Source organism: Sceloporus undulatus, chromosome 3, assembly GCF_019175285.1.
Source record: "Sceloporus undulatus isolate JIND9_A2432 ecotype Alabama chromosome 3, SceUnd_v1.1, whole genome shotgun sequence".
Classification (NCBI taxonomy): domain Eukaryota; kingdom Metazoa; phylum Chordata; class Lepidosauria; order Squamata; family Phrynosomatidae; genus Sceloporus; species Sceloporus undulatus.
This window is the reverse complement of record NC_056524.1, coordinates 128059221-128071758: the sequence shown is the minus strand read 5'-3', so window position 1 is coordinate 128071758 and position 12538 is coordinate 128059221. Positions and strand designations below refer to the sequence as shown.

Below are 12538 nucleotides of genomic sequence, written 5' to 3'. Positions count from 1 at the left end.
TCTGGAGCCCAGTCAGTTAGACCATGTAAGGGATAAGGTATCTGCCAAGGAGTTTTGGAATGCACTGAGAGAAGTACATCAATCTGACTTTGCACTGTCAAAAATGCTCTGGAGCAAGAGACTGTATGCTTGTAAGATGCAAAAGGGACAGTCTCCAAAAGAGCATCTGTCCACCATGTGACATCTGTTTGTAGAGGCAGAATCAAGAGGAATGAAACTTCCAAAAGAACAAAAAGCATATATTATGCTGGGCAGTTTATCTAGTGACTTTGATCACATATTGTACAGCCTGCAGAGGGTGCCAGAGAGCCAGCTCACAATGGACTTGGTGTCCACACGTGTCTTGGAAGAATGCCAGCGACAGCGGTTTGAGAAAGGCATTCAGAGACAGCAACATGACGAGCCAAGGTCAGTCGGAAGCAGTTCAACAAACTGAGAGTGTAAATGTCTGTAAAGCCAAGCATTTCTACAACTACGGAGAGACAGGCCACTTCAGGAGGAACCAGGGACGTAGCCGGGATTTGGGGAAGGGGGGGGGGTCCAGACTAAGTGCCACCATTATAATGGGGCTTGAGTGCGGCGGCGCAGCAGCACACTCCATTCATTTTTTCTAATGGAAGGGGGGATCCGGACCCCAAGAACCCCCCCCCCCCTTGGCTACATCCCTGGAGGAACTGCAAGAAGCCACCTGCTGCCAGAAAGAAGAAACAGAACTGGACTCCTGGGAACAGGAAGAGAGTTGTTTCGGCAGTGAAGGACAGTGACTGTCAGGCCCATCAAGCAGTCAATTATCAGTGGATGATTGACAGTGGTGCGACCCACCATTTGGTGAACCAGAGGTCTTTGTTGAAGGACAGGAAGCCCTCATGTGTAGACTCTGTGGGTTTGGCTGATGGAGGTTCAAGCCAAATAAGAGACATGGAGACTGTGTATTTTCCTGGGTTTGCCAAGGACTTTGAGAATGTGTTGTGTGCTCCCCAGTTACAAAATTATCTGGTCAGCGTGTCCTCACTGACTACAGACAGATATGCCCTACATTTTGAGGATGACTGTGTTATGTTGAATTTACAGATAGAAAAACACTATCTAATAAGATAAAACGCTATTTGTTAGGATCAGTGTAGCCAATATTCAATGGGCACATCTACAAATTGTTAGAATGCAGTTCATAAAATTCAAATAAAGAGTTACATGATTCTGGAAAGTAGGCAGCTGCATCTTTGTCTGGGGAATTTTTAAAACGTACTTGAGTTCCTTTGTCTGTAAATCGATAGGATCATGAGTTTCACTATCCATGTGGAAGCGAACTTCAGGCGAAGCCAGTGTTAAAGCCCTAGAAAATAACACATATTAACATAATAAACATTTTATAGTACCTATTTTGAAAAGTGCAAATATTGAAATATATAGCCTATATCCTATAGCCTTTATCCCAAGATATATGTTTGTACTATTGTATCAGTAATTTCTGGGTCTCCTTTCTTCATGGAATTAGCTAAGGAACTCTGGATCATCTACTAGGAAAGTGTGAGCTATCCAGAACGTTTGAGAGCATGTTCAATGGCCAGCACAGGACAACAGCCTAGAGTCACCTACTTGTATCACTTGATCCAGTTATACATCAAATATTCAGGTTCCTGTTGCACACTGCAGAAAATAACTGGAAATAGTAGACAAGCTATTGTCTAAAAAGCTATTTGGTTAGCACTGAGCTTCTTAACCCTAAGAAACTCAAGGAACTTTAGAACAGTCGTTACATTTGAACATCCCAACCCACCAGAATCCACGACAATTCCATTTTGTTGTAGACAACTGGCAAGTTAATGCATTTCATTTATTAATACTTAGACCAAAGGCCATTCACAGACAAAGTGTTAAAATACAATACAACATGTAAGAGCAGCATACATGCTAATGAACGTAGAAATGTAACTGGCTGAACAAATCATGGGTCTTAAGACCACACCTTATTTATTGTGTGATGTCATGCGTTTGTATATAAAAATGTTTCTTGGTTCATTGTGCATGAGATAAGTAGTTTGTTTGTTTTTTGCAGGGGGAGGGGGAGAATGGAGTCTTGAAGTGAATGCTGATTGGTGAAATGTTTGAGATTTGTATGAGGCAGCTGGTGAATGACAGCCAAGAGTTCAGTTTGAATGGAGAGGGAGATTAGCCAAAAGTATGAGAAGAGCATAGCACAAATAAGTGTTTGAGAGGGGTCTAAGTTAGACTAGGGTTGCAGTGAAAGACAGGAGTTTCAGTTGAGTAATTGGTAAGAGTCTGATTTAGAATGAGGAGAGAATGTGGTGTTTTATATGTAATATATGTTGAGTATCTCTTATCCGGAATTCCAAAATACTCTAAAATCCAAAACTTTTTGAGTGACGTACCTGTACTGTATTTGCAAGTCTAGAGAGACATTAGGATCTGTGAAATGGTGGCAGATGTGGATTCATACCAAGCACTACACTTGGATTCCCACTATTTCACAATCCTCCGTCTCTCTCCAGCCTCATTATGTATGTACAAATACAGATACAGTACAGTATTCCAAAATCCAAAACACTTCTGTCTTGAGCATTTTGGATAAGGGATACTCAACCTGTATATAAATAATCTGAAGTTTCATGTTTTTATACATTTCTGGCCTCAAATTGCTAATATTGAGCTTTGTTTCAGAGAAGGTGGAAAAGTGATGTCCTATTGGGGAATAAAAGTAGTATAAATGCTTAAGTATAGGAACTTAAAGGTAATTTAGACTTGGAGCTACACAAGAGGAGCAGGAGGAAGTGCTTAAATGTAGCAGATGTGGGGATAAGGGAAAGCGCTTACACTGGGTGTTTCAATTGAACATAGTGGAAGGCTTCATATTTGGTGTGTTAAGATGAAAGACCATCATATCTGGGAACAACGGTGAGATTGCCTGAGAGGAATCCTCACAGTTGATGGCACTCATGTGATTGCTGAGTTGAAAACTTCATATTTGTTGTATACAGTGGTGGGATAGAGTGGAACCTTCACATTAAGGGTGAAAACTCTACAACTGGTGGGCAGTGGGGAATATAAACTGAAAGCATCCACAGTTGACACTTAGGAAGCTGGCAAGGAGCTGGCTCTCTAGTTTCTGTTTCTCTTGACAAGCCGAACAATTAATCCAGGATACATTTTATGGTTATGTGGTTTGCTGAGGGGAAAAAAATACAGAGTACCATCTCTCTGTTGAGTTGGCATGTCAAAATTAACAGATCATATCTAGTTTGATTAGCCCAAGAGTGGGTAATGTGTGGCCCTCCAGATATTGCTGGATTGCAAATTCCATTACCCTTCTCACCACTAGCTATGCTAGCTATACAAGATGAAGCCCAACTTTTGGTGGGCCACACAATTCCTTCACCTGATTTTGGTATTTCTGCTGAAAGCAGGCAGCACAAATCAACACACTGCTTGTCCATAAGCTAGAACTCCTCCAGAGCCTACAGTTCAGCCTACCACTCCAGAGTCCTACTGTGTTTTTTAAACAGACCCACACTGAAAACTAAATCACATTTGTTGTTCTTTGTTCTCTCTATGTACATTAGGAAGATTCATAGTGGCAAATATTAGCTGTCACAAGTGGATCACAGTGAATCTGTAGAATGAAAGGTCATGCACAGCATTCTATGCAACAGGAACTATTACCCATTATCTATTCGACGCTTCTTAAGAATTTTGGCTAGTTTATTTAATCCACGCAGGCTACAAGTAATGTCATCATTCATGCTGGCAGAATCTATTCTCATTTGTGCCTCAGCATATGTAAGGGAAGCCTTCAAAAGAAAAAAAAAAGGTTATGAGAAGCAGTAAATGTAAGGTATGTTTTTGCCAAGAAGCTTCTGCAGATTTGCACAACAAACCTTTACTGATTTGCAGCACATGGTCTACAATACAATATGCTGACTTTGCTTAAGATTTTGATCCTGCTTTCTTGCTATTCTGTTTTTAGGGAAGTATTTGACTAAAACAAATCTGAAGTGCTTCTTTTGTATTTTAGCTTGAAGATCCTCCTCTTTCAACAGAAAAGTTTTAAAAGGACTGAATTTTAGGGCTCCAAACTAATGGAACAGGTAACTTAAGATATTTTAATTAGCTTATTCAGTTACATGAGCATAACCACCATGATTAATTTATTTACTAAACAGAGCATGAAATAGAGATCTAAATAATTCAAACCTAAGAAAAATATTTCTCACACTGATTGTATACAATTATTTGATTGCAGACTTTTAACTATCATTCTGATCCTCCACATACTGTATTATGACTGTAGACACAAAAGGAGGAATCTTCTGGCCCCCATCACTAGCCCATTCTCTTCAAGCATTAGCAAATGTAAGCACTGCAGGCAGGTTTCTCAGTAATTGCCCATATGCTACCCATGTCTTCTGGAGTGGAGGTAGGTAAAAATGGAGGAAAAATAAACCTAGAATTATTTTTAAGTCTCTGTGTGGGGAAAAATATAGTGTGATGGGACCTTCTCTCACACCTTAGTTTACCTTTACCTGTTATCCACAGAAGGCTCCTAGTCACTGACACATGCCCTGTTTTTATCTTATTAACACTATTTTGAAGTGTGTAAGGGCCAGTGTCCTAAGTATCCCCAAACCAGTTTCATGTTTTAGGTAGCATGCTTGCCTTTGTTTGGAGTCAGCCCTCCACATTTGTGGCTTTCACTTTGGCAGCTTTAATTATTCACGGATTTGATTAACATGTTCTCTCTAGGAATCTCTAGGTCATCTATGGCCAACTTCCACCAGCTTTTAAATACTCTTCCCACCCCCTCTCAGTAGTAATACCCACCAGACCTGTGTAGTTTAAATGAATCACAGTCCCCTCTGGACTAACTGAACAGTACTCCCTCTCCTGTCAAAATCCTCATCTGATCTTAACTGAAAACTCTCTCTCTCTCTCTCTCTCTCTCCAGCCTCAGATATACACCCCCTCCCTGGAAGCTTCCTCCCAGTCTTCCTGAATTTTAATTGACTGCCAGGAAACCAGGTCTATCAAGAAACTCTGTCACATATGGTTTCATTGTTCCTGACTCTATGTGATGATAATTTTATTGACTTGCTGACTCACTAATATGCAGTCTCTTTTTAGAGCAATCAAAAGTTCAAAATGCATTTACAGTTGTCCCTCCATATTCACTAGGGTTAGGGGAACAAGACCCCCGTGAATATGGAAAAATCGCAAATAACAAAAACACTGTTTTTACCTGAGAGGACACCTCTCTAGGAATCTCTAGGTCCTCCAGTGCAACTCTGTGGTCAATGTCCAACACTGGAGTTGCTACAAATGGTCTTTCAGTGCAACTTTTATTTAAAGTTGACCACAGAGTTGCACTGGAGGACCTAGACAGTCCTAGAGAGAACATCTTAATGAGATCCGTGAATAATCAAATCCGCAAATATGGAGGGATGACTGTACTTACCTTGGAATTAATGACACTTTTGGTAAATCGTGTGCTCAGTATTTCCGCATTGTGAGTCAGTTCCCAAATGCATGAAAATGCAAGCCTAGGAAAAGAGAAGTTACTGATGAAACATGAACAAGTATTTTTAGCTGGCTTGACTTTTAAGGTGCAATCCCCTGCTCCCAGTTTCCAGAGGTACCTTCTTCTCATTAAAGCTATATATATCACACACCATCCCATTCAACAGGATCTACAACCTCCAAAAACAGATTGCTGTGAAACAAGGGGACGGGCAAGAAAAGCCCCATTTCTGCATTTCTTCACAGAAGAGAAGTTGGAATCAAAGGAAATGTCTTGGGCCTGTTACAGACTGCCAATAAAGCTGCTTCGGCCTCTTTCGAAGTTGCTATTTAAATGATGCATGGGTCCTAAGAGTCCGGAGGTCACATCAAAGCCACACTCCATTCCTAAGCACTGGAGTGCAGCTTTGGTGCATCTTACGGATACTTAGGATGCATGCATCATTTAAATAGCATACCTCCAAAGAGACCTGAAGCAGCTTTATTTTGGCAGTCTGTAACAGGCCTTGGCTACCTAAGTTATTTAATATGTATAATTACCTGTCAACGTTGGATCTCAACGAACATAAGTTAGAACTAAGTAGCTCTGGAACCATATCAATCCTCTGTAAGAAACAGAACAAATGCACACATTAATGTCAATTGTATTTCTTTATATATAGTCTCATACTGTAAATCATTGATTAGATTAAGGATGACTTCTTAACAGAAGACTATGTTTTTCCTAATATCGTTCCTAATTCTTTAGTTTGGAAATTTTTAGGTTTTGGCTTTAATAATAACTGAATTCCAGTTTCATGGGTACATTTCCATAACCAGAAACTGCCTACAAGTGGCTTTAAAGGGAAGCCTTTACAGTCTTAACAGCATTGTTATGGCCCATCCAGTGAAATTCTAGAAGCCTGACACTCCCTCAGCTTCCCTAGCGCCAGCATGGTGTAGTGGTCTGAGTGTTGGACTATAACTCTGGAGACTGGGGTTTGAATTCGCACTCAATGGAAACTCAGTGGGTGACTTTGGGCAAGTCACATCTCTGCCTCAGAGGAAGGCAAGGGCAAACCTTTTCTGAATAGATTCTGGCAAGAAAACCCTATGACAGGTTTGCATTAGAGTCACTATAAATCAGAAATAACTTGAAGGCACACAACAGCAGCTTGTTGGATGGCAAGCATTATCTATTTCTCCAGTTCTAGCTATTTCAGAGTTGGAATGTATTTTAGGTCTGGAAAGAAATCAAAACAAATTGCAACAGAAAAAAGGGAACAAGAGATTGGAAATTTTACTTTTTCACACAAATACACGGTTGTCCCTCTTTTTGCAGATTCTTGATCCAAAGCATTTCCTGGTCGAATGAAATGGCTGACGTCTGCAATGTGTACACCAACCTAGTAAATAAATAGTTTATTCAGAATTTTCAAGTATATATTTTACAGAACTTCTTGCCACCTTAAGTGCTCTATCACATACTTTTATATTCTCATAGTAGTTACAGGTTATTTCCAAATTTCTATACAACTTTAAGCCATTAGAGCTCAATGTTTTACATGTAACTTATACTTTTTGTGTCTGCAAAACTGTACACCTATGCAACTCCATGGACTTCACAATTAAATGTACCATATATACTAGTGTACAAGTTGGCCTCATGTATAAGTCGAGGGAAGGTTTTTAGGGCCAAAATCATGGCTTTTGCTATGACCCATGGATAAGTCAAGGGTAAAACTTAAGGACGTGTGTGATGATTCTCCTGTGGTCTAAACAGCCAAACAGCAGGTCTGCCTTGGCTCTTAGTCCCAGCAGATCCTTAGCTTCTCCCTGAGTCTCCTGGTCTAGGTTCCTACTCCTTGCGGAGTTGAAGATGACCTCTGGAGATCCTCGAATCATGCTGCCACCACAAAGTGAATTCGTATTGGATTTCCCTTCACATACACTGGGACTTGTTAAGGACTTCTAGTTCTTGCTAATCTTCTTAAGCATCAACCAAGCTGGGACACGTGTAAAGGAGTGCCAAAGTAGCAGATACTTTTAAGGAAGTATTTATTATACTTAAACAAAACAGAACAAAAAGATATAAATCATTCAAGAACCTAAGGGCCGTGCAGGTACAATATGTATAATTCTAAAAGTATTCATTTCATGCAAGCAACCAGAAAAATAATAAATAAGGCCTAAACGTTCTAATCTAACACATTCTCACCTAACTCATATATGGATGTAATAAGCAGGCTTTGAAATATAGTTTTCCTAATCTTTAAAACTAATTTCTAATTCTCACTTTGGAAACCGCTAACTGCTGAAGACTCTCTCTCTGCCTCTCTCACTCACTGTCACTCTCCAACTGTCACCTGGTCTCAGAGGCTTTTTCTCTTAGAAGCTTCCGGAAGAAACTCTCGCTCTTGCTCACTGATTTGTCAAGTGAATCTTCTGTCGGCTGTGATGTCATTACTTACTTGCATGTGCCTCCCTCCCAGCTTACTATTATTACCTGGCAGAAGTCTTCCAATGACTGGAGGCCCAGTCATTACATCATGTAACAAAGGATGTACATGAGAAAACACCACTTCCCTCCCTCCTTCTCCAGACCTCTCCTGAACACCTAGCACCACTTCTCTGGTGCTAGAGGAAAAGGCTTTAACGTTGTATTGAGAAGGAAAGGACTGGAGGGAAGTGGAGTGTTCTTTTGATGGGTAGAAAAGGTTTTAACATTGGACTGAAAAGGGAAGGAACTGGAGGGAAATGGGGTGTTTGTTTGGTGGGGAGAGAAGGTTTTAACATTGGATGGAGAAGGGAATTACTTCTTTCACACACACTCCTGCCCGGGCAACTCTTTCAGAGATCACTGCCGAGGCACAGAGAGTGGGGCATCGGTGCTTCTTTCAGGATCTTTTTAGCAGTAATACCATATTGACCAGTATATACTGTAAGTCAACCCAAGATTTTAGGGTCAATTTTAGGGCATACATTTTTCAACTTATAGTTGAGTATATACGGTACTCGTATATAACATTTCACCCCATGTTTAAGGTTCCACAGAATCCCACTGTTGCAGGAGAAGAAACAGACAACACCTATTAATGCAAGGCAACAGCTGTACCATACAAGCTTGTCTTCAGCTGAACTTTGCATACAACTGGTTAGAAAACTGCAGAATGTGAGCATGTAGTCACCAGCAAAAGCATCCATATGAGAAAAAAAACTTCTTGTTATAGGGTTACAAGTACTGTTTATCTAAGGTCCCTCCTCTACAAACTCAAAACAGAATACATAAGACTTAGGAGAGGATTTTAATATATAGATTAAAATGTACTATCAATGGCAATTTCAGAGAACTTACCTCCAGATTTCCATTTTCCAAGTCCCTGCAGTGCAATGCATCATCAATATCAGTACAGCCAGGAGGATCCACACTACACACACACAAATGCCTTAGGTCTTCTCTAAATTTCATGTCCTGAAAAATTTTCCCAAGAAAATATTTTTAAAACTGAAAATTTATTGGAAACAAATACACATAACAATTGAAAGAAATGTTGAACATAAAATTTGAACTCAGACCTGAAATATATTTACTAAATATGCTAAACAAAATATCACCAGAAATTGAAAGAAAATATTGGTGAATACTACGTACTCTACTTGGTAACAATGGCAAGACTACTAATTGCCCAATACTAGAAGAAAAATGACAATACCGGACTTAGATTTATGGCTACAAAAACAAATGGATACAATAGAGATGGATAAACTCACAGCATAAGTAAAGTGACAAAGCAGAAAGAGATTGGTATCCGATACTGCTATTTTGTAAATTGAGATGGTTATAAAGAAGGGGTCCATTTGTAAATTGAATGTATTTGAAATATAAGCACTTATTTTTGGTTAATTAAGGTTAGCACATTTAATGACGTTGAAATTTCAGATGAACTTTAACAGAATTATTGATACAAACAGACTATAAGGGAACAATAATCCCAAGGGCAGAATATGGAAAGAAGGAAGTTATTGGAAAAATATTACTGAAGGGGACTATGTACTACAAGAAGTATGTAATACTGACAACAAATTGTAGAATCGAGATTTTATGTTTCAAAAAGGAAAATAATAATAATAATAATCTACTACAGAAACCATTACGAAAAGAAATTCAAAACATTCTGGGAACTATAGCTTTTTTAAAGTAGAAAAACCTAATTATTAGGGTGAGTAAGTGTGAAATCCCAAACAGAGGGTCTGGCAAATATTTTTTTAAAAAAAAATCTTGTAGCATTTTAAAATGTAACAAAAATATTTTGGCTCGTGTTTTGTTGAGCCATAGCCTATTTCTTAGAAGGGTAAAATATAGGTGCATGCAGCCTGAAGCAAAAGAGGTCCAACATGAGAACAGAAAGTATAGCACGCTGAAATGCAGAGCACAAATAAACACAAACTGCAACACAGTGGATTTAAGACAAGATTCAAGAAAGTGGAATTTGGCATTTTCATTGGAAGAATTATGGATTGCATTCTCCTGTCTCACAATATATAGATAGGGACTCACTCCCTCTCTCTCTCATTCTACCTATCATGTGGCTCCTGTCACTCAATCTTGGAAGCAGTTTAACAGTTCTCTCTGAAGATTCTAAACTGATTCAAGTGGTCAGATGTTATAATTTCTTCCTGCTATCTAAAAGATAGCGAAATTTATTTCTCTTTACTCAAGCCATCAAAAGTTAGATTAATAAATAAATACATAAAATAACTAAAACCTAAAGTCATTATTGTTTGTTTTTTAAACCACAAACTGCATGTTTTTGTTTGTTTGGGTTTTTTTGAGTAAATTTTTATTCTTTAGGAAGACAGATTTAAAATAGTCTGACCCACACTTTCCTTATTCTCCTGACGAAAGAACTCCAACAACTTTAACTTTCATACTTGCATATTTTTGTTTCCCTTTAAAAGGGTTAACACCCTGGGAAACTAAAATTGCCCCCCATGCATTTCAAATAGACAAACACTGGGGACAAATACGCAGGATAAGTGGTGTATAGAAGGGTAATTATTTTCTGAAATGAAACAAAATACCTTTGTGCATTAATTCTGCAACAACAACAAAAACCCAGCAGTTGGTGATAGCTACACTCAGCTAAGCAGATATGATAATTTCATAGGATAACCACAGTGAATATCTGTTTGTTTTCAACTGACTTCAACATGTATTTAATGTTTTCAATGTTTTTATTCATTGTTCATAATGGCTTGAGAAGTGAATTTATTTGAGAAGACAACTTATCCACTTCTATAAATAAGTATAATCATTGATGTGAACTTATTCACTATGTGAAAATCAAAATTAACTTTGACTCATTCTGCTTTACTCAAATTAAAAGCCTGTTAAGCAGTCCATGTAAAAAGAAGAATAAATGTTTTTGGGAAGCAAGGTTAAAAGACAGTTTAAAGTTGATCATCCTTATGACTGATCTGTCAGCATTTACTATTCAACTTACATCATTAATCTCTCTGTTGCACTGCAATATTCATTATACTGCAACATTGTTAGCAACACAACTTATGCTAATTTAGGGTATATCTGAATTGAATGACAGATCACTGGGTCATTTGGGGCACATTAGGAAGTCCCTGCCAATTTTTTTAACTAATAAAAATATTTCCTGCTCCAGTCAGTTTGAGTACTCAAAACCAATTTCTGGACTCAGAATTCTTTAATCTTAAAACATGCCTTCTGGATTAGGCTCCTGTTGGTGGATCTCAATTGTTCTAGTAAAAAAAACAAAGCAGTAGTTCCTAACAAGCCTGAAATATGCTCCTAGGCTAATTAGTTTTTTGCTTGTACATTACTTTGTTGTGGTACCTTGTCAGTAATGCTCCAGGGCATTTGAGGAAGGAAGCTAAGAACTGCTTGGGAGAATGGTTGGTGAGGGACATCATGTTCAAGCAACAGGACTTCAGTCTCAGTTTCTTTATCTCCAGCGGCTCCTAAATTCTTTACAAAATGACCCTGGACCAAAATACATCTGAATTAATATTTTGAAACAGAAATTACTTTGGAAAGAAGAATATTACAACTATTGGGGAAAAAACAAACCAAAAAAACCTCACCTTGTTCAGGTTCCAACTTATACATTCTAAATTGTGACTAAGCCCCACTAATCTCAATGGTTTGAATCTAACCTAGTAAGCACTTCTTCCAAACTACATAAGATTAGGCTATTTTGCTAACTCTAATTTGAATACAGCTAATTACTGTGGCTCTGGATCTGAACTAGAATAAGCTCAGGTTCCATGATAAATGGAACCATAACAGCGGCAGATTAAAGCAATTTTAGAAAGATGACTGTTTCTGAGAAATGGCTATGTAGACAACTCAAGGCCCACTACACCAAGAAAGTAGCTTACTTAAATCATTTTTGTTTTCTCCCACAACCACTTGATTATCAAGCTGATTTAGCTTCAGAGACAACAAAGCACATTCATTACAAACTTACATGAGGGTATCTTGAACTTCTAGGCCAACCATCAATGGCAACAATAATTCTTTGTCCTTCAAGTGTTGAAGCTTGCCTTGTTTCTATTCGAATCCGAGGAATTCGACGATCAGCTGGCGTAAATAAATGCCTCCTTGACTGAGAGAAAGCAGTGATGTCTTTTATTAAAATTAAGAATTAAAATTAAGAACACAATTAAATGAAACACGTGTTCTGTCATTGCTGTTCTTACCTCTTTAATTTGTGATTTAGAAAGCATTCCACAGTAAGGCCTCCAGTTTCTTTTTATAATGCCCACCACTCTGCCAGTTGGTCGCAGCATATTCTTGTTCACAGACGTCTTCAGCTAAGTTTAAGAATAATATAAAATAACTGCATCTGAACCTTGACAACAAGGTAGCCTAACTTGTTCTGCTGTAGCATCCCATGTCACAGGCTATATTATGACATCACTTGGGCATAAGCCTTGGATTACTTATGATTCAATCCAGAGCAAGACCTGCTGTATGTGTATTTAATTCTACTAA

The 12538-nt window shown here is 38.5% G+C and overlaps 1 protein-coding gene across 2 annotated transcripts in view; it reads right to left on the bottom strand.

Annotated features, from left to right (window-relative positions):
- The window catches only part of DIS3 (DIS3 homolog, exosome endoribonuclease and 3'-5' exoribonuclease), a 34241-nt gene that overhangs the window by 13603 nt on the left and 8100 nt on the right, over positions 1 to 12538 (bottom strand). For both annotated transcript variants that reach the window (XM_042456551.1, XM_042456550.1), the window contains exons 7-15: positions 12244 to 12357; positions 12012 to 12149; positions 11378 to 11524; positions 8864 to 8980; positions 6813 to 6914; positions 6070 to 6134; positions 5468 to 5552; positions 3679 to 3806; positions 1247 to 1333 (exon numbers count right to left, since the gene is read on the bottom strand). In XM_042456551.1, the coding sequence (XP_042312485.1) occupies positions 1247 to 1333; positions 3679 to 3806; positions 5468 to 5552; positions 6070 to 6134; positions 6813 to 6914; positions 8864 to 8980; positions 11378 to 11524; positions 12012 to 12149; positions 12244 to 12357 (983 nt within the window). The remainder of the gene's footprint in view (positions 1 to 1246; positions 1334 to 3678; positions 3807 to 5467; positions 5553 to 6069; positions 6135 to 6812; positions 6915 to 8863; positions 8981 to 11377; positions 11525 to 12011; positions 12150 to 12243; positions 12358 to 12538) is intronic.